The sequence below is a fragment of the Leptodactylus fuscus genome, chromosome 4 (assembly GCF_031893055.1).
Source record: "Leptodactylus fuscus isolate aLepFus1 chromosome 4, aLepFus1.hap2, whole genome shotgun sequence".
In the NCBI taxonomy this organism is placed as follows: domain Eukaryota; kingdom Metazoa; phylum Chordata; class Amphibia; order Anura; family Leptodactylidae; genus Leptodactylus; species Leptodactylus fuscus.
The window spans coordinates 85,649,603-85,675,817 of record NC_134268.1 but is presented as its reverse complement, the minus strand read 5'-3'; the positions used below and the strand labels follow the sequence as shown (position 1 = coordinate 85,675,817).

At 44.0% G+C, this 26,215-nt stretch overlaps 1 protein-coding gene across 1 annotated transcript in view; it reads right to left on the bottom strand.

The window, feature by feature from the left end:
* Positions 1-23,046, bottom strand: part of LOC142201335 (leukocyte elastase inhibitor-like) — a 41,821-nt gene extending 18,775 nt beyond the window's left edge. Inside the window, exons 1-4 of the mRNA XM_075272172.1 lie at positions 23,003-23,046; positions 22,624-22,807; positions 7,057-7,104; positions 4,614-4,751 (exon numbers count right to left, since the gene is read on the bottom strand). Of these exons, the coding sequence (XP_075128273.1) occupies positions 4,614-4,751; positions 7,057-7,104; positions 22,624-22,788 (351 nt within the window). The 5' untranslated portion in view covers positions 22,789-22,807; positions 23,003-23,046. The remainder of the gene's footprint in view (positions 1-4,613; positions 4,752-7,056; positions 7,105-22,623; positions 22,808-23,002) is intronic.
* Between the last annotated feature and the right edge of the window lie 3,169 nt (positions 23,047-26,215).

The following is a 26,215-nucleotide window of genomic DNA, read 5'->3' as shown; positions in this document are numbered from 1 at the left end:
TAGACTCCGCCTCCTCCAGCAGAGCCAGCGCTGATTGGTCGAGTTCCGTACTCTGGCCAATCAGCACTGGCTAATGCATTGTATTGGCTTGATGAAGCAGTGCTGAATGTGTGTGCTTAGCACACACATTCAGCTCTACTTCATCGGGCTAATAGAATGCATTGGCCAATCAGCGCTGGCCAATGCATTCTATTAGCGTGAACTGAGTTTGCACAGGGGTTCTAGTGCACCCTCGGCTCTGCTACATCAGATTGCTACATCTGATGTAGCAGTGCCGAGTGTGCATCAGATGTGTAGTTGAGCAAAACTGACTCAGCACTGCTAAGTCTGCATTCGCATAGGAATGCATTGGCCAGCCTTCGGCCAATCAGCGCTGGCTCTGCCGGAGGAGGCGGAGTCTAAGGTCGGACCTGAATGGAGACTGGTGTGGAGCGATCTTAGACTCCGCCTCCTCCAGCAGAGCCAGCGCTGATTGGCCGAATTCCGTACTCTGGCCAATCAGCACTGGCTAATGCATTGTATTGGCTTGATGAAGCAGTGCTGAATGTGTGTGCTTAGCACACACATTCAGCTCTACTTCATCGGGCTAATAGAATGCATTGGCCAGCGCTGATTGGCCGAATTCCGTACTCTGGCCAATCAGCACTGGCTAATGCATTGTATTGGCTTGATGAAGCAGTGCTGAATGTGTGTGCTTAGCACACACATTCAGCTCTACTTCATCGGGCTAATAGAATGCATTGGCCAATCAGCGCTGGCCAATGCATTCTATTAGCGTGAACTGAGTTTGCACAGGGGTTCTAGTGCACCCTCGGCTCTGCTACATCAGATTGCTACATCTGATGTAGCAGTGCCGAGTGTGCATCAGATGTGTAGTTGAGCAAAACTGACTCAGCACTGCTAAGTCTGCATTCGCATAGGAATGCATTGGCCAGCCTTCGGCCAATCAGCGCTGGCTCTGCCGGAGGAGGCGGAGTCTAAGGTCGGACCTGAATGGAGACTGGTGTGGAGCTATCTTAGACTCCGCCTCCTCCAGCAGAGCCAGCGCTGATTGGTCGAGTTCCGTACTCTGGCCAATCAGCACTGGCCAATGCATTTCTATGGGGAAAAGTTAGCTTGCGAAAATCGCAAACTGACAGGGATTTCCATGAAATAAAGTGACTTTTATGCCCCCAGACATGCTTCCCCTGCTGTCCCAGTGTCATTCCAGGGTGTTGGTATCATTTCCTGGGGTGTCATAGTGGACTTGGTGACCCTCCAGACACGAATTTGGGTTTCCCCCTTAACGAGTTTATGTTCCCCATAGACTATAATGGGGTTCGAAACCCATTCGAACACTCGAACAGTGAGCGGCTGTTCGAATCGAATTTCGAACCTCGAACATTTTAGTGTTCGCTCATCTCTAGTACACACTAAATACTTAAATTTCTTGGTTTTTATACCGACATTCTGGACCTACAGTGTAAAGTCTAATTACATATACTAACATGTCATAAATGTCTGCCTAGAATTCCACTTTTGGGACCCCTACTAATCACTAGAACGGGAATCCCAAAACCATTTTCATCTTTTCCACAGTGAGGCTAAGGCCCCACGTAGCGGAAACGCAGCTTTTTTTGTTTTCAGAATTTGCTGTGTTTTTTGAGCCAAAGCCAAGAATGGCTACAAAAGGAATGGGAAATATATAGGAAGCTCTGATACGTCTCCCTTCAGTTGCGTTTCCGCAACATGGGGCCTGTTGGGAGTTTGTTTTCTACTATTCCATTCCAAGGTCTTTGTTGCTGACAGAAGCAGGAGAGAACTGTGCTTGACAATGTTTGGCACCGTACTTGTTAGATTACAACTCCATTGGGTTTGGGTACAAGCCTCAGGATCACGCTATAAAAATAGGCAGCACTCCAAAAACTTCGGTTAAAAAACACATGGATTTGTTCCAAAAAGCTATGGTACAGTCTTCATAATATAGGACCTTTATTAATCTAAGTCATAGAGCAACTGACCAAGTATATTTATATTTAGGCAAACATATTAGTTGATAAGTCAATAATAACAGATATGTGACCATGAAAAATACATAAAATGCTTCTCGTGCATAATGAGAAAATACATTAGGAACGGCCTCTTCATTCTCTTCTTCCAGCGGTGTCTACTTACATCTAGGCCTCGAGAAGAGCAGACTGCGCATGCCCACAGGCCCCGAGAAAATGGCCACTTACAATACTAGACAAGCGGCCATTTTCTCGTGGCCTATGGGCATGTGCAGTCTGCTCTGCCCAAGGCCGGAGGCCTTAGAAGTTACAAGCCCCTGCCGGAAGAAGAGGCTGAAGATGACGCTGCTGAAGAAGAGGAGGTGGCGCTGGAGAGAGTTCGCTCGCAGCATTGGGGACTTCCCCTGCGAGAGAGCTAATTTACATACCGTCAAGAACCGGGATTGTAGGCAAACAGCGGCATGGAGAAGACAACGAAAGGTAGGAGAAGAATAGCCTTTCTTAAGGCTATTCCGAAGTGGTACTTAGTAAAAATGTTGTCTGAATGATAGGATCCCTTTAAAGCTAACTCTGTTCACGCCTCTCTCCATAGGACATGATGCCTTCACCTGAGTATAACTCTATATGCCCAAGTACCTTAGATTTGCACATAAAAGGACACTGACTAGTGACTGTCTCGAACAGCTCTTTATTTGTAAAGTTAAAATAATCTTTTTCATAAAAATGTCCGTTCTTCTGTATAGGCACTTCTACTTCTTGTGCTACCCCTTCTACCTCAGATTGTGTTGCCTCTACCTCAGGGGCCCTCACGCCTATTGTGTGAATTGATTTAGTATCTTGTAATGTCTTATTTTTCCTGCACATGAACCTTATCAAATTTTAGTTTAATGCATATTGCACATTTTCTGTTAGTACAATAAACCTCATTTCAATCCTGAAATATTACTGTGTCCATCAGTTATTAGATATATCAAACTGAAATGGCTGCTGCAAACACCAAAAATATTTAGAACTAAAAAAGGATTAAGATTAATAGGGGTGCCCAAACTTTTTCATAGGACTGTAGTTCTATGAATTTCTTTTGAGCCAGTTTTTCAAAAGTATGTGTACCCACTTTATGTGATAAATTTTCTTACTTCCTGCTCAATAATACTGTACGTATGTATGATCGGCCACAACTTATTGCGATTTACATGAGGACTAGTGCACCATTTGGTAGCTATTTCATACTTGTTTGTATTAATGAATGATATTTGTGGCACTACTTGGTACTTTGCAGTACTCTTTTTTGTATTATTACTGTGTCATTTGCATCCTATTTTTGTACAATTTTTAAATGTATTATTAATAAAATTTATACGTTTTATTTAATATTATCTTGGTTTCCTTGACTGAAATACTTTGAGTGTTACTATACCTATTTTTATCTTATTTTCCCACTAGGTCCTATGACACGAGGAGGTGGGGGCATTTTGTTGGGGGTCTGTGCTGGTGTATTTTCTCTTGTAACCTCTAAATCTTGCAAAGCTTATACATTTGATAATCTAAAGGATGTAAAGGATTTGATGATCTGTGGGGTTTTGTGTTCAGATTATGCAAACTTTTTTTTTTTTTTTAAATTTTCTGGCGATGGGGCCATATGAAGGCTTGCTTTTTGTGGAATGAGATTCATTTTTTAATGACACCATTTTGGGATGCATCTAATATTAATTTCATTTTATTAACTCGTGGCGGATTAAAAAAAAAAAAAAAAGCAAGCAATTCTGCTTTTTACCTTTTATTTTTTTTCCTGTGCAGAGTACAGTATAAGTAACAGAATACCTTTATTCTTTGGGTCAGTACGATTACGTAGATACCTAATTTATGTTGTTTTTGATGTGTTACTAATTTTGCAGAATAAAATTCAATTTAGAGAAAAAAATCAGATATTTTTGCATTGTCATCTTCTGAAAGACATTTTTAACATTTTTATTTTTCTGTATACAGAGCTGGTTGAGGGTTTATTATTTGCAGAACCAGTGAGGGTTGAGGGCTTATTATTGGTACCATTATGGGGTTCATCTCACTTTTTGATCACTTTTTATTTAACTTTTTGTGAGGCAAGATGGTGAAATATCATTTCCTGTGGGTTTTCTATGTTTTTTTTATGCCCTTCACCGTGTGGGGTTAAATAATGCTTTAGCTTTATTGTTTGGGTTTTTATGGATTCGGTGATAATAAATATGTACTTTTTTTTTACATTTTCTTTTTTTGCGTAATAAAACTTTTTATATGGGAAAATGGGATTTTGGGGGCTTTATTTATTCTTTTTTTTTATATACCATGTTTTAACTTTTTTTTTTACATTCTCTTTGTCCTATTAGGACACATTAGCACTTAATTTTACTTTTAGCAGTGTTATGAGTGCTTTTTGTCTTTTGCATTTGTTTATCAGGTGTTAGCTTCCTACTATGTAACTTCCTGTGTCCCACTACCTCCTTGTTACTGCTTCCTCCCTCCTCTTACACTCCATTACACCCATTACTCTGCCTCCCTAGCTAAGCTACACTTTTATGAAGCAATTTTTTTTTACAACAAACCTATTTTGTAATATATGTGGCATATATTACATATGAAAGAACTTACCAAGACGATATGAAATGACTTTTCACTAAATAACCTATTAGCATTTTTCATAGTAAATGTAGAGGAGCCTTGATTGATGATTGAAGACAATTCCTCAAAAACTTGGGGAACATTTTGTATTTCAATAGCATCTGACATCTGTTGAAAACATTTTTGTTAAAGGATTCATACTTGTACACTGTAATATACTGCTTTATATTTACATAGATTTACAAATATGAATAAAATCACACTCTGCATAAAATATTTGCAAATTGGTGATTGGCAAAAGTTTGACCATTTTAATTGCAAGTGGGGTTTTTGGGATGGGCTCACCAGGTTTCAGAAAGTGCTTGGGGCTAGTAGCATGGGTGGAACACTATACATTATCATTTACAACCAAATGTAGGCACAAAGATTACAGGAGGATGTGCCAAACTCATAAACTCATGATGGGGCACAACTTCATTATAACTTAAAGGGAACCTGAGTTTTCATGAAAAGTTAAATTATCTGCAGGCAGTGGTGAACCTAGCCTCTTGATTGTCCGCCTCAGGCAGCGGTGGGGGGGGAGGGGGGGAAGCTAATGGTAACATTTCAGTAGATACAATGCAGTAATATTTTGGGCAGTACTACTTACAGGAGACATCTTCCCACATTTCCCGTCTCTTCCCCTTGGACCGCCATGACCACTTCTTCCAGCTGTGACTTGACTCTGTAATGTGTGCAACACAGACATCTTTGACTCCTCACTTCTTCACACACCCAAACCCCTATATATAATGTCCAACAGCCACCTCTACAGCCTATATTATGAGCTATTATTATACTCGGGGGTCTTTTCAGACCCCCGAGTATAATAATCAGAGCCTCAGGGAAGGTGAGGCAACATAATAAACAGTGTTATTCACCTCTCTTGGATCTGATGTTAATCCTAGCAGGCTTTGGGCCTATATGGTAATGTCCCAGATGTCAAATGGTCTGAGATATTATCATACAGGCCCAAAGCCTGTGCTAGCAGTAACAGCCTGTTACCATACAGGCCCAAAGCCTGTGCTAGCAGTAACAGCCTGGTACCATACAGGCCCAAAGCCTGTGCCTGCAGTAACAGCCTGTTACCATACAGGCCCAAAGCCTGTACTAGCAGTAACAGGCTGTTACTACTAGCACAGGCTTCGGGCCTGTATGGTACTGCTAGCACAGGCTTTGGGCCTGTATGGTAATATCCCAGACCACGTGATGTCTCAGACATTACCATATAGGCCTGAAATCTGCTAGGATTAACATCTGATCCTGCAGAGGTGAGTAACACTGTTTATTATGTTCCCTCACTTCCCCTGAGGCTCCGATTATTATACTCGGGGGTTAGAAAAGATCCCCCAAGTATAATAATAGCGGTAGTGGGATTGCGGCCTTGGCCCGAGCCTGCTCACAGCCGTCCTCCGCATCCTATCGTAGAAAGGAAAGCGGAGGGCGGCAGTGAGCAGGCCTAGGCAGGTAGATAAATAGGCCGCTACCTGCTTGGGATACTCCAGCAGGTAGTGGCCTATTATAAAAACTAAAAAAAAAAAAGTCTATTACTTACCGACCTCGCCGCTGCTCCTGCTGCCGCTACCTCTTCACTTCGACTGGCAATAAGACATCTGCGTCTCAGCCCAGACAGCGTGATGACGCCACCTGCGCTGAGACGCAGAGGTCTAAACCAGCGCAGGAGAGGAGACAAAAGTAGCTGACTAAAGGAATATTAAACCTAGAAATAAGCGAAACAAACAGAGTACAGGCCCCAGGATTTTTTTGCATGTTGTTGAAACAGTTTTGTAGAAATTCTACAGAGAATACAATGGGTTAATTTGTGTCATTTTCTTCTTGAATGAGTTGCTGAGTGAGTGAGGCTTACTGTAGGTTCACACTTGTGCTGGGGTTTCATTTTTTCAGGTATGCTTTGGGACCCGAAAAACAGAAACCCAATCTGCTTACAAAGTGGTTATAGGCTATAATAGTGTCCGCCTGTTTTCCGTCCAAAATTTTTTTTATATGTAGTGTGGGATGGAATCCCTGAGTGCTCACTGAACACAGATGTGAACCCAGCCTTAGCTGTTTTTGTGTTCTGCTGCCTTGACTGGGATAGGGAAACTGGGGAACTCCTGCTACAGCCAGTACAGCTTACAGCTAGCCAAACAGAGGAAGAGGGCAGACATTACTCACATCAAGGATATTAGAAATATTTCACTGTTTTAATTGCAACATTATATATAACAACATTCAAATGTCAAAAGACAAATTGCTAGGACATTGTTTTGTCTTTTATATGATTTTTCTGTATTTAATGTTCCTTTCACAACAGCGAGACATAATAGTAATGAAGTATAATTCACATTCTGGTTCATATTTTGTAAATTATTTACAAAATGACCATAGGTTTGACTTACAAAATTTGCACAATTCTAATACAGTAATAATTTACCTGTGAAGGGCAGACTTGTTTTTTTGCTGGCTTTTTGAAGTTTAAAACCTAATGCATAAGGAAACAGAATAGTAAATACATAAACACGAAAAATACAAAAGTAAAATAAAGAAAATTATTATTTTGAGTTTTCGTAGTACAAGCGCTCAAAGGTTTAACTTGAAGCTCCTGGGCCGCAAGACAAAATATGTAACAGGGCTCCCACTTATGACATGCTATCTATATACTAGTGTCTTCATATGTTGTTAGAGATGCCTTTGGGCCCCCTAAGGCTCCAGGGCTCATTTACTATTGCTACTTGTGCACCCCCTATGTATCTATCTATGCGTTTTCTTGATTCTCTTCATATATCATTTCTCAAACCACAGTTTCAGACTCTGTCTCTTCCACTCTTCCCCTTGTTGTTACAGTTCCTCAGGGTTCGGTCCTAGGCCCCCTTCTCTTCTCTCTCTACACAGCCCCTATTGGACAAACCACCACCCGACTGGTCTTCTGGTACCATCTTTATGCTGATGATATCTAAATATATACCTCATCCAGTGACATCAACCATTAATACAGAACAGCAGTGACTGTCTCTCTGCTATCTCAAAGATCATGTATTCACTTTATCTGAAACTGAAGCTCTCTAAGACTGAACTACTGCTGTTTCCACCATCTAACAGACCTGACCCTGATATCTCCATTTCAGTCTATGGCTTTACCATAATTTCTAGGCAGCATGCCCATTGCCTCAGGTTTATATTTGACTTAGAACTTTCCTTTACCCCTCATATCCAATCACTTGCATGTTCATGTCATCTCCACCTCAAAAACAGAATACGCCCTTTCCTTACCACAGACACACCCTATAGTCACCCTGATTCTCTCTCGATTTGACCACTGTAACTCCTTACTAGAGATGAGCGAACACTAAAATGTTCGAGGTTCGAAATTCGATTCGAACAGCCGCTCAATGTTCGTGTGTTCGAACGGGTTTCGAACCCCATTATAGTCTATGGGGAACAGATACTCGTTAAGGGGGAAACCCAAATCCGTGTCTGGAGGGTCACCAAGTCCACTATGACACCCCAGGAAATGATGCCAACACCTCTGGAATGACACTGGGACAGCAGGGGAAGCATGCCTGGGGGCATCTAACACACCAAAGACCCTCTATTACCCCAACATCACTGCCTAACAACTACACACTTTCCACATTCAAAAAAACCTCTATCAAAGTGGGAAAATACCTGGAAACCTTCTTTACTCCCCAAATGGATGGACACAAACCCCAATTTAAGCTCAACAAACAGTAACAACCACCCCTTTAAATCACGTTCCCCATGACAACCACAAATGGAATAGGCAATGGGAATTCCAAAAGCCCTCACCCTTAACTGTCATTTTGAGTGTGTGTGTGTGTGTGTGTGTGTGTGTGTGTGTGTGTGATGTGGTAAGACCTTCCAAAATTCACTTTTCTAGCCCTTAACATGAGCCCTTCCAAACAAAGTTACATGACCTTAAGCTGAGCTACCAGCAGAGATTGAGGCCCTTGGCATGAGTAGAGCCTTGCACCAGCAGTGTTTTTGGCACTTAGGGTGAGTTGAGCCTTGTACCAGCGTGTGTCCCTTAACATCAGGCGGGCCCTAAGTTCTGCGCTTTGCACAAAAGTTCCACATTAACTAGGCTGAATGGTACAAAGATTAGTAGGCCCGAGAACCAGGAACAGGTCTTGCAATGGCTGTCGGATAACGCTTAAAGCACATTGTCCACCAGCCAGTCAGCCTCTACCTCCTCTTACCCAACAGTCTTGTCCTCCTTCCACCCAAAATTCCCAATCTTCTCAGAACAATAACCCCAACTGTCCCTGCTCCCCAGAGCTGTTCTCCCTTCCTTTGACTGTACCGCAACCTGCCCCTCCATTTCGCGATTCCACGGACCTAACAGACGAGTATCTGTGTCCAGATGCTCAAACACTAGAGTCTCCTCCATTCCATCTCCGGTCGATTTGGTGGCGGATGACCAGCAACCCACCCTCATCGACGACGATGAGACGCAGTTGCTGTCAGGGCAGCCAGTTGACATGCGCATTGTGCAGGAGGAGGAGGCGAGACAGGAGTTGGAAGAGGAGGTGGTGGACGACGAGGACACCGACCCCACCTGGACAAGGCAGATGTCAAGCTGGGAAAGTAGTGTGGATGTTGAGGCAGGTGCAGCACCAAAAAGGGTAGCTAGAGGCAGAGACATGTCCAGAGGCAGAGGTCAGCTGCTTTGCCGAAGCCAGGCCAGACCCGGAATGTCCGAAGATGTTCCCTTTTGTACCCAGCCCAGAAAAACTCCCCCATCGAGGGCACGTTTCTTGAAGGTGTAGAGTTTTTTCAAGGAATGCGCCGAGGACAGATATAGTGTCGTCTACACAATTTGCCTCTCGAAATCGAGTAGGGGCCCTGAGAAGAGCAACCTGTCCACCACTTCAATGCACCGTCATTTGGAATCCAAGCAATGGAATCAGTGGCAGGCAGCAACGGCAGGACAAACGTCGCCCGCCGTTCATGCCACTGCCTCTGCTCACAGTGCTGGCGATGCACTCCAGAGGACGAGCCAGGACATCACTTCATCTGCCTCCGCCACTTTGTTGACTTCTCCCTCATCCTCCCCTGTTTCTGTCTTATCTCCTTCTCCTGCACCATCAAAGGCACCATCAGGCGCTTCTTTACAACAACCCACCATCTCTCAGACATTGGAGCGCCGGCAGAAATACACCGCTAACCACCCACCCACGCAAGCCTAGAACGCCAACATCGCTAAACTGCTGGCCCAGGAGAGGTTGGCGTTCCGGCTTGTTGAAACTCCCGCCTTCCCGGACCTGATGGCAACTGTGGCACCTCACTATGCCGTCCCTAGCCGTCTCAACTTCTCCCGGTGTGGCGTCCCCGCCTTGCACCAGCACGTGTCACTCAACATCAGGTGGGCCCTTAGTTCCGCGCTTTGCTGCAAGGTCCACTTGACCACCGACACTTGGACAAGCGCCTGTGGTCAGGGATGCTGCAGTGCTTATCTTTAATGACAGGCAGGGTGAATGTGGTGGAGTCTGTTCCCCGGGTGCAAACTGGGGTGGCCTATCTCCTCTCCCAGGCCAAAATTCATGGCAGGAGTAGACTGAAACCCTACGACGCTGCAACCTCCACCACAGCTACTAGCGGCAAACGCTAAAACACTGGTGTGGGGAGACGTCAGCAGGCGGTGCTGAAGCTCATCAGCTTGGGGGACAGACAGCACAGTGCCTCCGAGGTCAGGGATGCCATCCTGGCTGAGATGGCATTTTTTTTTCCCTGCTACACCTGGGGCCTGGCATTTTTACGCCTGTGATAATGGCTGGAACCTGGTAGCGGCTCTGGAGCTTGCCAGCCTCCAACACGTTCCATGTTTGGCCCACGTCTAACCTAGTGGTGCAAAGTTTTTTAAAAACATACCCAAATGTACCGAAGCTACTGTTGAAAATGCGGCGCTTGTGCGCCCACTTTTGCAAGTGCACAGGAGTCGCTGCTAGCCTAAAAACACTCTAGCAAGGCCTACATCTGTCCAAACACAGGCTGTTGTCCGTCATTCACACACGCTGAAACCCTACAATACCATATCTTGAGCAGGGTGTGTGAGCTGCACAGACCTTTGATGGAGTTCCATCTACAAAACCCAAGGGTTCCTCAAAGTCAGCAACCAAAGTTTCTGCACCATGAGTTTCCAGGGGTGGCAGAGTTATGGCTAGGGGAAGAGGCATGGATAGGGATGATGTCTAGGGGCAAAAGCAGTGTGGATGTGGAGGCAAGCTAAGCAGGAAAAACTGGGGGTACAAGCTAAGGCATGGACTGGGGTGATGTCTAGGGGCAAAAGCAGTGTGGATGTGGAGGCAAGCTAAGCAGGAAAAACTGGGGGTACAAGCTAAGGCATGGACTGGGGTGATGTCTAGGGGCAAAAGCAGTGTGGATGTGGAGGCAAGCTAAGCAGGAAAAACTGGGGGTACAAGCTAAGGCATGGACTGGGGTGATGTCTAGGGGCAAAAGCAGTGTGGATGTGGAGGCAAGCAAAGCAGGGAAAATGGTGGCTAGAGGCAAAGGGATGTCCATAGGCAGCAAGGGCAAAGATGCAAAACTCTCCCGTTTCAAGAATTTTCCTGACTTGTTTCCCCACAAAACATTCCTGGGAGGAGGGCTGAAACACCACCCTCCTCCTCCTCCGCTGTTAGATTTACCCCAGCTACGAGCTGAAAACGCTGCAACACTGGTGTGGGGAGACGTCAGCAGGCTGGGCTGAAGCTCATCAGCTTGGGAGACGGACAGCACACTGCCTCTGAGGTCAGGGATGCCATCCTGGATGAGATGGCAATTTGTTTATCCCCGCTGCCCCTGGGGCCAGGTTTTTTAGCTTGTTGGAGGGCTCTGGAGCTTGCCAGCCTCCAACACGTTCCATGCCTGGCCCACATGTTCAATGTAGTGGTGCAATGATTTTTAAAAACATACCCCAAATTAGCTGAGCTAAGGGTGAAAGTGCGGCACTTGGACACCCACTTTCCCAAGTCTACAGTACCTGGAGCTAGCCGCAATACACTCCAGCAAGGCCTACATCTGCCTGAAGCACCTACTGTTGTGCGAGGTCACCACACGCTCTAACCCTAGATACCGTATGTTCAGCAGGGTGTGTGAGCAGCAGAGACCTTTGATGGAGTACCAGCTACAAAACCCAAGGGTTCCTCAGAGTCAGCTCCCTCACTTTCTGCACCATGAGTTTCCATGGGTGGCAGACTTATGGCTAGAGGCACAGGCATGGATAGGGGTGATGTGTAGGGGCAAAAGCAGTGTGGATGTGGAGGCAAGCTAAGCAGCAAAAACTGGGGGTACAAGCAGCCGGTGACATCATCACTGACAAGCACAGCTGTCTGTCAGCTGACAGGCTGACTTTCACCAAAATGAACAGACAATGGATAGACTCATCATATACATGTCAGTTACATGACAAATTTAGTGCAATTTGCAAGTCCAAGATGGTTTGGAGATCTGCGGAGAGGAATCTCACCACCTCTTGCGGGTGCCATCATTTGGAAGGCAAGCCCTGGGCTCAGTGGGTGAGAGCAAGCGCAGGATAATCGTCGTTTGGCCTGGCGGCCACTGCCTCTTCCACTGTTGACAGGGCTGGCGCTGCAGTCCAGACCAGGAGCCAGGACACCTCCACATCTGCCTCTGACACTTTGGGGAGTTCACCCTTATCCTCACCTTTTCCTGCCATTTCTCCTTTTGCCCGCGCCATCATGCGCCTCTTCCCAGCAACTCCCCATCTCCCAAGCCTTTCATTTCATGCTAAAGTACAGCGCAACCCACCCACATGCCCAAGGCTTCAACGACCTCATCTCAAGAAATCTGGCCCAGGAGATGTTGGAATCCCGGCTGGGGGACACTCTGCCCTTTTTGGGCAGAGTGTCTACTGCGCCACCGCACTGTGCCGTCCACACCAGCACTTTCCCCCAAACATGAGGCGGTCCCTAAATTCAGCGCTTAGCCCTAAAGTTCCATGTGACCAGTTACGAATGGACAAGTGCATGCGGACAGGGACGCTACCTTTCAATTTGGGCACAGTGGTTGAATGTAGTTGAGGCGTGGACCGGGTCGCAAAATGTGGTGGCCTGACTTGTCTCCCCACACAACATTCCTGGGAGGAGGGCTGAAACACCACCCTCCTCCGCTGTTAAATTGACCCCAGCTACGAGCTGGAAACGCTGCAACACTGGTGTGGGGAGACGTCAGCGGGCCGTGCTGAAGCTCATCAGCTTGGGGGCCAGACAGCACACTGCCTACAAAGTGAGTCATGCCATCCTCGATGAGACGGCAATGTGGTTTTTGCCACTGCACCTGGGCCCAGGCATGTTGTCATGTGTGATAATGGCCATAACCTGGGATTGGCTCTGTAGCTTGGCAGCCTGCAACATATTCCATGCCTGGGCCACGTTTTTAACTCATTGCTGCTAATCTTTTGAAAAAGGTACCCCAATGTTCCTGAGCTACTGGTGAAAGTGTGGCGCTTGTGCGGATAGTTTTTAAAGTGTATAGTTGCCGCTGCTAGCCTCTATGCACTCCTACAACGCCTGTACCTGCTGGAACAACGGCTGTTGTGCGACGTCTCCACACTGCTGGCACTAAACATATCATGTGTTGAGCAGAGTGTGTGAGCAGCACAGACCTTTGATGTAGTTCCAACTCCAAAACCCTCGGGTTCGTCAAAGTCAACTCCCTCAGTTGCTCAACCATGAGTGGCCATGGGTGGCAGACTTATGTGAAATCCCATCCCATCCATTGCACTGGACACGAAACATTAGCATGCGCTCAGCACAACTTCGGATATGGCAGATGCGTTAAGCAGGGTGCAGGGTACAACACAGACCAGGCCCGAGCACCAGGAACAGGTGTTAGAAATACTGCAGCATCTGCCATTTCCTTCCAATTTTGGGGTTTTGGACCCGCCACCGACTTGTCTGGACCTAAGTGGGGATCATGAGACACAGTTGCCATCAAGGCAAGCTGTGGTCATGTGCAGTTTGCAGTAAGGGGGCAGTGCGCAATTGGAAGAGGAGTTGGTGGATGACGAGGCCACCGACCCCACATGGACAGGGGTGATGTCTAGGGGCTAAAGCAGTGTAGATGTAGAGGGAAGCTAAATCAACAAAAAACCTGGGTAGAAGCAAAGGCATAAACTGGGGTGATGTTTAGGGGTGAAAGCAGAGTAGATGTGGAGGGAAGCTAAGCAGCAAAAACAGTGGGTAGAAGCAAAGGCATGCAAAACTCTACCCTGTTGGAAGACTTATTCCTAGGTCTGGAACACGTTAATGGCCCCCCTGGACAAATTACTGCCACTCAGGGGCCTAGTGTCACCAGGAGGGACAAGTATAGGCGCATGTTGTGGGAATACCTGGCCGACACCAGCTCTGTCCTCTCCGATCCCTCTGTGCTCTACAGCCTAAACTTATTTTCTCATCTTTTTTTCTGAACTGCACATCTCTTGCCTGCTTCCTTTGGGATCTTAGAAATGGTGGTCCACTTCCACAGATGGTAACTTCAATAGACAGTGTAACGGGAGTAGCTGAGGGATCGCTGTCTTAACCACTTTTTGGCACAAAATTAACTTCCAAAGCCAAATATGGTGCAAGTATATGATGCAAGGACACCTACACACCTATCTCTGACACATTGGGGAGTTCACCCTCATGCGCCCTTTTGGCCTGCACCATCATGCGCCTCTTCCCAGCCACTCCACATTTCCCAAGCTTTTCATTGCAGGCAGAAGTACAATACAACCCACCCCCATGCCCAAGCCTGTAACAGCCTCATCGATAAACTGCTGGCCCTGGAGATGTTGGTGTTTGTTTATGCTTCTGGAGACCCAGGCCTTCCGTCAGCAGATGGCAGCTGGGGCACCTCCCTATGCTGGGCCTAGCCGTTACTACTTCTCTTGGTGTGCTGTCTCTGCCTTGCGCCTGCATGTGTCCCATAACATCAGTCGGGCCCAGAGCTCTGCGCTTTGCTGCAAGGTCCACTTGACCACCGACACATGGACAAGCGCCTGTGGTCAGGGATGCTGCAGTGCTTATCTTTAATGACAGGCAGGGTGAATGTGGTGGAGTCTGTTCCCCGGGTGCAAACTGGGGTGGCCTATCTCCTCTCCCAGGCCAAAATTCATGGCAGGAGTAGACTGAAACCCTACGAAGCTGCAACCTCCACCCCAGCTACTAGCGGAAAACACTGTAACACTGGCATGGGGAGATGTCAGTAGGCCGTGCTGAAACTGATCAGCTTGGGGGACAGACAGCACAGTGCCTCCGAGGTCAGGGATGCCATCCTGGCTGAGATGGCATTTTTTTTTCCCTGCTACACCTGGGGCCTGGCATTTTTGCGCCTGTGATAATGGCTGGAACCTGGTAGCAGATCTGGAGCTTGCCAGACTCAAACACGGTCCACGCATGGCCCACGTTTTCCAACTTGTTGGTGCCATGTTTCTTTGAAACCTACACCATTGTGCCTGATATACAGGTCAAAGTGGGGCCATTTTCGTAAGTGAGAACTAGCCTCTGCTAGGCAGAAAACATTCAGAGCACACTCCTCTCATCTTCGCACCGTTGGCTGGCGGAGGAAGACGAGGGGGTTGGAGTGGCATCTGATGTCCCTATCCCACACGAGGCTAGAGGGTGCACTTCAGTGCATCCCATTGCTTCACCACAAATGGTGTGAAGGGGAGTGGAAAATGGAGGAAATGGAGAGTGACCCTTACAGTTGGGGCCAGCAAAGGCATGCCAAGTAACACACTGGCACACATGGCTGACTTCATCTTGGGTTGCTTTTCAACACATATTTCACATCATGAAGAACAAATAATACTGGATTTTTTCAAGCCTCGAACCCCGGTCTAGGTCTAATGTCTGTTCCTTTCTTATATTAGGGGAGAGGGAAAAAAAATTACTTCAGTGATACGTTTAGCGTACATAGACTGACTATTAATGTGTATCCCACTTAGTGTTGTTAGGGTTACACACCGTCACAACCTGGCTAAAGCTTCTATAGCTGTTAATAAAGTCAACATAACTTTACGGTATCCAAAAAGACAGCTGGTACCGACAGAGAGCAAGACAAATGTCACCCAAAGCTGTGAGCTCTGAACACCCACAGTGACTTTGGCGTCATCATCATTATAAGGGAGCGGGTGGTAATAAATAACTTGGCAGTGCCTAAAACCCAAAAAGCTTATACAACTATATTTACATTAAGATACACAAATGAAACTTTTCAGTAGCATGTCATGAGACAAGCTGATAAGCTCTTCCTTTGTGCAGTGCTATTTGAAAGTTAAACGCTGCCTTTATTTTAATTCTGGAGAAGGTGCAGACATTAGATTTAGAACATGTTGTCTTCATTGTCCAAATCCTCTATATAGGTAACGCGTTTTTCGGGCCGAGCTGTCTGGGAACGAGCTGGTGCAGCACTGACAACCTGGGTGAATATGGCAAGAGCCTGAGATGTAGGGTGAATGAATCCCCAAATTATTTGTGGAATTCCCAGTGAGACAATGGCACTGTATACCAGTATTAAAAATTGTGGGTGCACATAACCCCCATATATTCTTTGAATTCCCAGTCAGACAATGGCACTGTATAGCAGTATTAAAAATTGTGGGTGCACGTAACCCCCATATATTCTTTGAATTCCCAGTCAGACAATGGCACTGTATACCAGTATTAAAAATTGTGGGTGCACATAACCCCCATATATTCTTTGAATTCCCAGTGAGACAATGGAACTGTATAGCAGTAGCAAAAATTGTGGGTGCACGTAACCCCCATATATTCTTTGAATTCCCAGTGAGACAAAGGAACTGTATAGCAGTATTAAAAATTGTGGGTGCACATAACCCCCATATATTTTTTGAATTCCCAGTCAGACAATGGCACTATATACCAGTAGTAAAAATTGTGGGTGCACATAACCCCAATATATTCTTTGAATTCCCAGTCAGACAATGGCACTGTATACCAGTATTAAAAATTGTGGGTGCACATAACCCCCATATATTCTTTGAATTCCCAGTGAGACAATGGAACTGTATAGCAGTAGCAAAAATTGTGGGTGCACGTCACCCCAATATATTCTTTGAATTCCCAGTCAGACAATGGCACTGTATACCAGTAGTAAAAATTGTGGGTGCACATAACCCCCATATATTCTTTGAATTCCCAGTCAGACAATGGCACTGTATACCAGTATTAAAAATTGTGGGTGCACATAACCCCCATATATTCTTTGAATTCCCAGTCAGACAATGGCACTGTATAGCAGTATTAAAAATTGTGGGTGCACATAACCCCCATATATTCTTTGAATTCCCAGTCAGACAATGGCACTATATACCAGTAGTAAAAATTGTGGGTGCACATAACCCCAATATATTCTTTGAATTCCCAGTCAGACAATGGCACTGTATACCAGTATTAAAAATTGTGGGTGCACATAACCCCCATATATTCTTTGAATTCCCAGTCAGACAATGGCACTGTATACCAGTATTAAAAATTGTGGGTGCACATAACCCCCATATATTCTTTGAATTCCCAGTGAGACAATGGAACTGTATAGCAGTAGCAAAAATTGTGGGTGCACGTCACCCCAATATATTCTTTGAATTCCCAGTCAGACAATGGCACTGTATACCAGTAGTAAAAATTGTGGGTGCACATAACCCCCATATATTCTTTGAATTCCCAGTCAGACAATGGCACTGTATACCAGTATTAAAAATTGTGGGTGCACATAACCCCCATATATTCTTTGAATTCCCAGTCAGACAATGGCACTGTATAGCAGTATTAAAAATTGTGGGTGCACATAACCCCCATATATTCTTTGAATTCCCAGTCAGACAATGGCACTATATACCAGTAGTAAAAATTGTGGGTGCACATAACCCCAATATATTCTTTGAATTCCCAGTCAGACAATGGCACTGTATACCAGTATTAAAAATTGTGGGTGCACATAACCCCCATATATTCTTTGAATTCCCAGTCAGACAATGGCACTGTATACCAGTATTAAAAATTGTGGGTGCACATAACCCCCATATATTCTTTGAATTCCCAGTGAGACAATGGAACTGTATAGCAGTAGCAAAAATTGTGGGTGCACGTCACCCCAATATATTCTTTGAATTCCCAGTCAGACAATGGCACTGTATACCAGTAGTAAAAATTGTGGGTGCACATAACCCCCATATATTCTTTGAATTCCCAGTCAGACAATGGCACTGTATACCAGTATTAAAAATTGTGGGTGCACATAACCCCCATATATTCTTTGAATTCCCAGTCAGACAATGGCACTATATACCAGTAGTAAAAATTGTGGGTGCACATAACCCCAATATATTCTTTGAATTCCCAGTCAGACAATGGCACTGTATACCAGTATTAAAAATTGTGGGTGCACATAACCCCCATATATTCTTTGAATTCCCAGTCAGACAATGGCACTGTATACCAGTATTAAAAATTGTGGGTGCACATAACCCCCATATATTCTTTGAATTCCCAGTCAGACAATGGCACTGTATAGCAGTATTAAAAATTGTGGGTGCACATAACCCCCATATATTCTTTGAATTCCCAGTCAGACAATGGCACTATATACCAGTAGTAAAAATTGTGGGTGCACATAACCCCAATATATTCTTTGAATTCCCAGTCAGACAATGGCACTGTATACCAGTATTAAAAATTGTGGGTGCACATAACCCCCATATATTCTTTGAATTCCCAGTGAGACAAAGGAACTGTATAGCAGTATTAAAAATTGTGGGTGCACGTAACCCCCATATATTCTTTGAATTCCCAGTCAGACAATGGCACTGTATACCAGTATTAAAAATTGTGGGTGCACATAACCCCCATATATTCTTTGAATTCCCAGTGAGACAAAGGAACTGTATAGCAGTATTAAAAATTGTGGGTGCACGTAACCCCCATATATTCTTTGAATTCCCAGTCAGACAATGGCACTGTATAGCAGTATTAAAAATTGTGGGTGCACGTAACCCCCATATATTCTTTGAATTCCCAGTCAGACAATGGCACTGTATACCAGTATTAAAAATTGTGGGTGCACATAACCCCCATATATTCTTTGAATTCCCAGTCAGACAAAGGAACTGTATAGCAGTATTAAAAATTGTGGGTGCACATAACCCCCATATATTCTTTGAATTCCCAGTCAGACAATGGCACTGTATACCAGTATTAAAAATTGTGGGTGCACGTAACCCCCATATATTCTTTGAATTCCCAGTCAGACAATGGCACTATATACCAGTATTAAAAATTGTGGGTGCACATAACCCCCATATATTCTTTGAATTCCCAGTCAGACAATGGCACTGTATACCAGTATTAAAAATTGTGGGTGCACATAACCCCCATATATTCTTTGAATTCCCAGTGAGACAATGGAACTGTATAGCAGTAGCAAAAATTGTGGGTGCACGTCACCCCAATATATTCTTTGAATTCCCAGTCAGACAATGGCACTGTATACCAGTAGTAAAAATTGTGGGTGCACATAACCCCCATATATTCTTTGAATTCCCAGTCAGACAATGGCACTGTATACCAGTATTAAAAATTGTGGGTGCACATAACCCCCATATATTCTTTGAATTCCCAGTCAGACAATGGCACTATATACCAGTAGTAAAAATTGTGGGTGCACATAACCCCAATATATTCTTTGAATTCCCAGTCAGACAATGGCACTGTATACCAGTATTAAAAATTGTGGGTGCACATAACCCCCATATATTCTTTGAATTCCCAGTCAGACAATGGCACTGTATACCAGTATTAAAAATTGTGGGTGCACATAACCCCCATATATTCTTTGAATTCCCAGTGAGACAAAGGAACTGTATAGCAGTATTAAAAATTGTGGGTGCACATAACCCCCATATATTCTTTGAATTCCCAGTCAGACAATGGCACTATATACCAGTAGTAAAAATTGTGGGTGCACATAACCCCAATATATTCTTTGAATTCCCAGTCAGACAATGGCACTGTATACCAGTATTAAAAATTGTGGGTGCACATAACCCCCATATATTCTTTGAATTCCCAGTCAGACAATGGCACTGTATACCAGTATTAAAAATTGTGGGTGCACATAACCCCCATATATTCTTTGAATTCCCAGTGAGACAATGGAACTGTATAGCAGTAGCAAAAATTGTGGGTGCACGTCACCCCAATATATTCTTTGAATTCCCAGTCAGACAATGGCACTGTATACCAGTAGTAAAAATTGTGGGTGCACATAACCCCCATATATTCTTTGAATTCCCAGTCAGACAATGGCACTGTATACCAGTATTAAAAATTGTGGGTGCACATAACCCCCATATATTCTTTGAATTCCCAGTCAGACAATGGCACTGTATACCAGTATTAAAAATTGTGGGTGCACATAACCCCCATATATTCTTTGAATTCCCAGTCAGACAATGGCACTATATACCAGTAGTAAAAATTGTGGGTGCACATAACCCCAATATATTCTTTGAATTCCCAGTCAGACAATGGCACTGTATACCAGTATTAAAAATTGTGGGTGCACATAACCCCCATATATTCTTTGAATTCCCAGTCAGACAATGGCACTGTATACCAGTATTAAAAATTGTGGGTGCACATAACCCCCATATATTCTTTGAATTCCCAGTGAGACAAAGGAACTGTATAGCAGTATTAAAAATTGTGGGTGCACGTAACCCCCATATATTCTTTGAATTCCCAGTCAGACAATGGCACTGTATACCAGTATTAAAAATTGTGGGTGCACATAACCCCCATATATTCTTTGAATTCCCAGTGAGACAAAGGAACTGTATAGCAGTATTAAAAATTGTGGGTGCACGTAACCCCCATATATTCTTTGAATTCCCAGTCAGACAATGGCACTGTATAGCAGTATTAAAAATTGTGGGTGCACGTAACCCCCATATATTCTTTGAATTCCCAGTCAGACAATGGCACTGTATACCAGTATTAAAAATTGTGGGTGCACATAACCCCCATATATTCTTTGAATTCCCAGTGAGACAATGGCACTGTATAGCAGTAGCAAAAATTGTGGGTGCACGTCACCCCAATATATTCTTTGAATTCCCAGTCAGACAATGGCACTATATACCAGTAGCAAAAATTGTGGGTGTATATAGCCCCAATTCTATTGCTAGGGGACTTGCAGGGTATTTCTGAGGTGAAGGTGGGGGGGCACACCATTGGAACGGGGATTTGGGGTGTATATATGGGGTATACGGGAATACACTGTCAGTGTGTTCCATTCAGGATCCTGGGAAAGCTGGGTTGCGGCGATTGAGCCCGTCAGTGCCACGTTACACTGACAAGCTTCTCCCTGGAATTGAAGTTATATGTAAGCCCAATATATTCTTTGAATTCCCAGTGAGACAATGGCACTATATGGCAGTAGCAAAAATAGTGGGTGTATATAGCCCCAATCCTATTGCTAGGGGACTTGCAGGGTATTTCTGGGGTGAAGGTGGGGGGGCACACCGTTGGAACGGGTATCGGGGGTATATATCGGGTATACGGGAATACACTGACAGTGTATTCCATTCAGGATCCTGGGAAAGCTGGGTTGCGGCGATTGAGCCCGTCAGTGCCACGTTACACTGACAAGCTTCTCCCTGGAATTTAGCTCTTATAAGAGCTGTTGGTTGTCTTCTCCTTCCTATCCTAGCCTGTCCCTGCCTACCCAGAATCTAACCCCTAGCTAACTGGACGGAAACCTCCGTCCTCGGTGAATTGCAAGCTCAGAATGACGCGAAGCTGGGCGGCGCTGTTCTTTTAAATTAGAGGTCACATGTTTTCGGCAGCCAATGGGTTTTGCCTACTTTTTTCAACGTCACCGGTGTCGTAGTTCCTGTCCCACTTCCCCTGTGCTGTTATTGGAGCAAAAAAGGCGCCAGGGAAGGTGGGAGGGGAATCGAGTAATGGCGCACTTTACCACGCGGTGTTCGATTCGATTCGAACATGCCGAACAGCCTAATATCCGATCGAACATGAGTTCGATAGAACACTGTTCGCTCATCTCTACTCCTTACTAATCGGTCTTCCCCTTACTAAACTTTCTGATCTACAATCTATTCTAAATGTAGCGGCCAGGCTCATCTATCAGTCTAGACGCTACAGCGATGCCTCTGTTCTGTGCTGGTCACTACATTGACTGCCTATTCATTCCAGAATAAACTACAAACTTATCACCCTCATTCGCAAGGGTCGCCATAATGCTGCACCTCCCTACATTTAAAATAGATTAAAAAAAGCAAGATATTTTTTTTTCTTATTAACCTCAGTATCAAAAAACAAAACTGTGGCATCGATAAAGATACGTTGCATATTCAAGAATTTTGGAAAAAGTGTGACAAAGTGAGTATTTCCATATCTCCCAAGATAAGAATACAGAGTAGCGTGCTGTCCTATGCTATTTCGGTAACTTTTGTTTACATATATGGAAATTACAGACTCAATGTAGCGCATCTGCATTTAGTTGTTTCTTTAACTCTCGGTTAGTTTAGAGCCATCACTGCAATGACAAGGATTATTCTTTAAGTCAGAGCATTCCTTGCAGGGGCTATTCTGATCACTGAATATTATGGGATATTGGTAGACAATGGGAAAACTTCTGTAAAGATAGATGACTGTTTTCCATTTTACTGCCACTGTCAGCTTCCCACTTTCTACTCCTAGCTGTAACATTATTAATATCTACAACTGTTAGGGAACTGAGAGACCTATTCTGAATACATACGTCCAAGTAGTACATAATATATCAATATGGTTGTAACAGTTACTTTTTAAAATTGTTATGCTTATATATGCATTCACCTAATAAAGTATATTCAACGAAGACTAGAATTACATTTTTCTTTTCCATTTCTTTTTGAATTTGCAATACCAAATTATAATTAAAAAAAATATCGACTTACATTTGCCATCTGAAATTCAGTATTGCCATTGGTACCAGGAAAAATCATGGTCAAGGCAGATGCAACACTCAAAGGAGAAAAAAAGATGTTTTTGTCAGCATTTTCATTCAGTTTGTTGTACATGTTCACAGCAAACATATTATATGATGTCACCAAGTCCTCCATTGTCCTCTTCTTAGTAGACCTTAAAAGAAAAATATTAAAAGTATGCAATTTTTTTGCAAACAAATATTTCAATACTATCTAACAGAAAACAACAATACTACATACAATGAATCATTATATTGATGCAGGGCAATGCTAGGTAAGCACATATATTTAAGCATAACTCAGATTTTGGTGAATGTTTATATAGAACTGTCATACATTATATTACTACCTGAATGTAAGAGTGCAGATTCTTCACTGAAGACTGTTCCTTTGACTGTTACACCCAGATATTTCTTCATCAAATAAAGCAACAAATATTTCCTGAAGATATTTATCTGTGCCTCAACATGTACAGTTACATTCTGACACACGGGAAATACATGTGCCAATAGACATGAATCATTAGGGAAGAGCATAGGAGGTAGCTGCCAGGCTTATGAAAATAGTTATTGTTGTAAAAGCATAAGAGAATCTGTGGTGAGGAGATAAAGACTATTCTTGTAAACATAAAGTTAAGTGAACCTGACATGTCTGTTTTTGTAAGTACTTGCTTTTCCTATAAAATTGTGTTGGAGCATCTTTTCTTACCACTATGTATTAAACATTTTCTCTCTAGTTTCTCCTAGAAATATATGAATAAATTGACATTTGCTAACAAACCTTTTGTCAATGGAGTGTGTCCATATTCTGAAATTATCAACACGGATTGGGCAGTTTCATAGGACACACACCATTTAGAGGGGAAGCAGGACTGGAGAGTATCTAACTCCGGGCTGAGCCCCCGACGCACTCCCTCTCTCTCCTCTATGGTGTCTTATTGTTGGCTGCCACCCCGGGTCTCCCCTCCTACACTGATTCCTGGAAAAAGGACCTTGATTGCATCTATTTCTTGCTGATTGGGCCTACTCTTTCCTGTTCACACACAAATTATCGCAGCCTTGTAGTGCTCAGGAGAAAAATTTGAAAAGTTTGGCTCACTGGTATCGATGCCTAGACCTCCTTCATATAATTTACTGTGGTTCCACTGTGGGCTCTCTCCTCCATATTTGGTGGGAGTGTAAGGAGATCCAGGCCTTCTGGTTTTCCGTGTTCTCTCTTTACACTAAAGTCAACGGATGAGACGTGGTCCCTTCCCCTCAACTGGCTCTCCTTTCTCTCACCCTGGGTAGGCTTTCCCAGGTAAATGGCGACCTGCTGCGTCACTTTTTCACAGCTACCAGGACGGTTATCCCACGCCATTGGCGTAGCTCTGTAACCCCCTTTTTGATGGAGTGGCTCCAGGAGTTCCTCCTCATTAGGATGATGGAGGCCTTGGTTACGGAGGCTTCTCCTACCTCCTCTAACTTTGAGGCCCTCTGGCGGCCGTGGGTACTGTTTCGGGAGTCTCTAACCTATTCTCATGACTCTCCCCTGCCCCCCCCCTCTCCTCTGCCCTGGCAACCTCTGCTCTTTCCTATTGTTTCCCCTCCTTGATTTCTGTGTGTCCCCCAGTGTCTTTTCATCTCTCCCCTTCATCTTTCTCTTACCCCTGTTCTTCTCCTTCTTTGCCTGTTTTTGCCTGTTTTTGGACTTGCATGTCCACTAGCACATGCATTGTTATGATGTTCACACAATTTCCTGTATTCTGTACTGTGCATTTACCCTGTTTTTTATGAAAAACTTAATAAAAACTGATTACACCTAGAACGTAAACAGAAAGCATTTTAGCATTTTGTTAATGCCTCCACTAATTCTGGTACCATTGGAATTTTTCTCTAGCCTTCACCGTTTTCGTCCAAAAAATGCTGTTATTCTTTTGTTGTCTAATATGCTATTTAGGCTCTGTACTGTCAGGAGGGAGGTGTCATGCACGAAGAGGCAAGAGTTGTTTTTCTGAACACTTGACACTTTCTGCCTCTGATTGGAGTTCTGAATCATGCCCCCCTGCCTGACACCGCCCTTTTGACATTACAGAGTAAATAGCACATCAGGCACCAAAACTAACTGTGCTTGTTGCTCGGGAGCTTTGTGTGTAGGGTATTGCAACTGGAGTAGCGCCTATTAAGAGATGCTAAGCACTTGAATTGGTGAAGGTTGTAAAAGGTCCTCTTTAAATGCAAAGAATTTGCAGATTTTTTCAGAAAGAAGGTCATAGATAACTTTGATTCTGGAAAGAGATATGCAATAAACAATCAGACAGACATCACTACACTGTCTAGAAGGAGAGAGAGGAAATTTTAAACAAATGGCAACCTGCCCAAGCCAAGTGATCCAAGCAAGTAAGGCTAAGGCAAGAATGTAGGCAGAATGCTAGTGCTCAGTGCTTGCAGGCGCACTGCCTTTCCAGCAGACCTATCTGTGTGACTAACTTTATGTGTGTTCTTGTCTCTAAGAAGTAGAGTGCTCACCTGCTAAACTCCCTTCTACCAATCCCTGACTTACAATATATTGTTAGATTTTCTTCCATACCTGCACCTTAGCTGAGCAATACGTTCAGTTACCTGCTTTTGATCTGTTTGCATGTGTTGTGTTCTGGTTCTTTGATCTGTTTGCATGTGCTGTTTGATCTGGATTCTCAAAAAGGATGGGTCTTTTAGAAAGGCTGCTTACAGAGGTTTCCCCTCCTTTTTTAAATATAAAAAATATATATTCATCTTACCAATTCAAGCTGAAACCAATGTGACTCTGCCGTCATGTAGCAGTCTTCCTGACAACATCACCACTCACCTATGTGACTGCTGCAACCAGTAATTGGCTGCTATCAATAATTGGTTAGACCAGTCAAATAACAGTATCGGAATATTATAGCTTGAGCAGGAAAAGTTAGGTTAAATACAGGATAGGCAAAAACAAATTATTTGTTCACAGAACTACAGTATATAGCATTTTGCCTTGAAAACTTGATAACATCTTTAGAGAATGGTTTTGAAAATATAATGGATTTGGGTTGCTTTGCTGCCTGAGAAAGAGTAGGTCACATTAGCGCTCCATTGAATCCATCCGAGATTCCACTTAAATTGGCGAACAGAAAAGTCCTGCAAGTCCTTCTCTCTGGCAGAAACTTGTTGAACCCCATTATAGTCTATGGGATCCGTGAGTTTCCACAGGTAACTTCCTTTTTTAGGTAGACAGAGTTTCTGTCTTTCTTTTCCCTATGCAGACCCAAAGGATGGAAACTGAGTGCTAGTGTGAACCTATCTTAACCATCATAGAATAGACTATAAATGTTTAATTGTATCAGAAGGTGATTGATGATAATGTGAGATTAATTATCAGAAGATTGATGCTCAGACAAAAAGAAAACAGCTGCAAAAGAACTATATTGAGGGAGAGGCTGAATCTTGGTGGTGTGGACCAGCACCTGTCCAGCTGGATACTAGACTACCTGACAAACCGCCCTCAGTATGTGAGAGCCCAGGACTGTGTGTCTGACACTGTGATCTGTAGTATAGGGGCACCACAA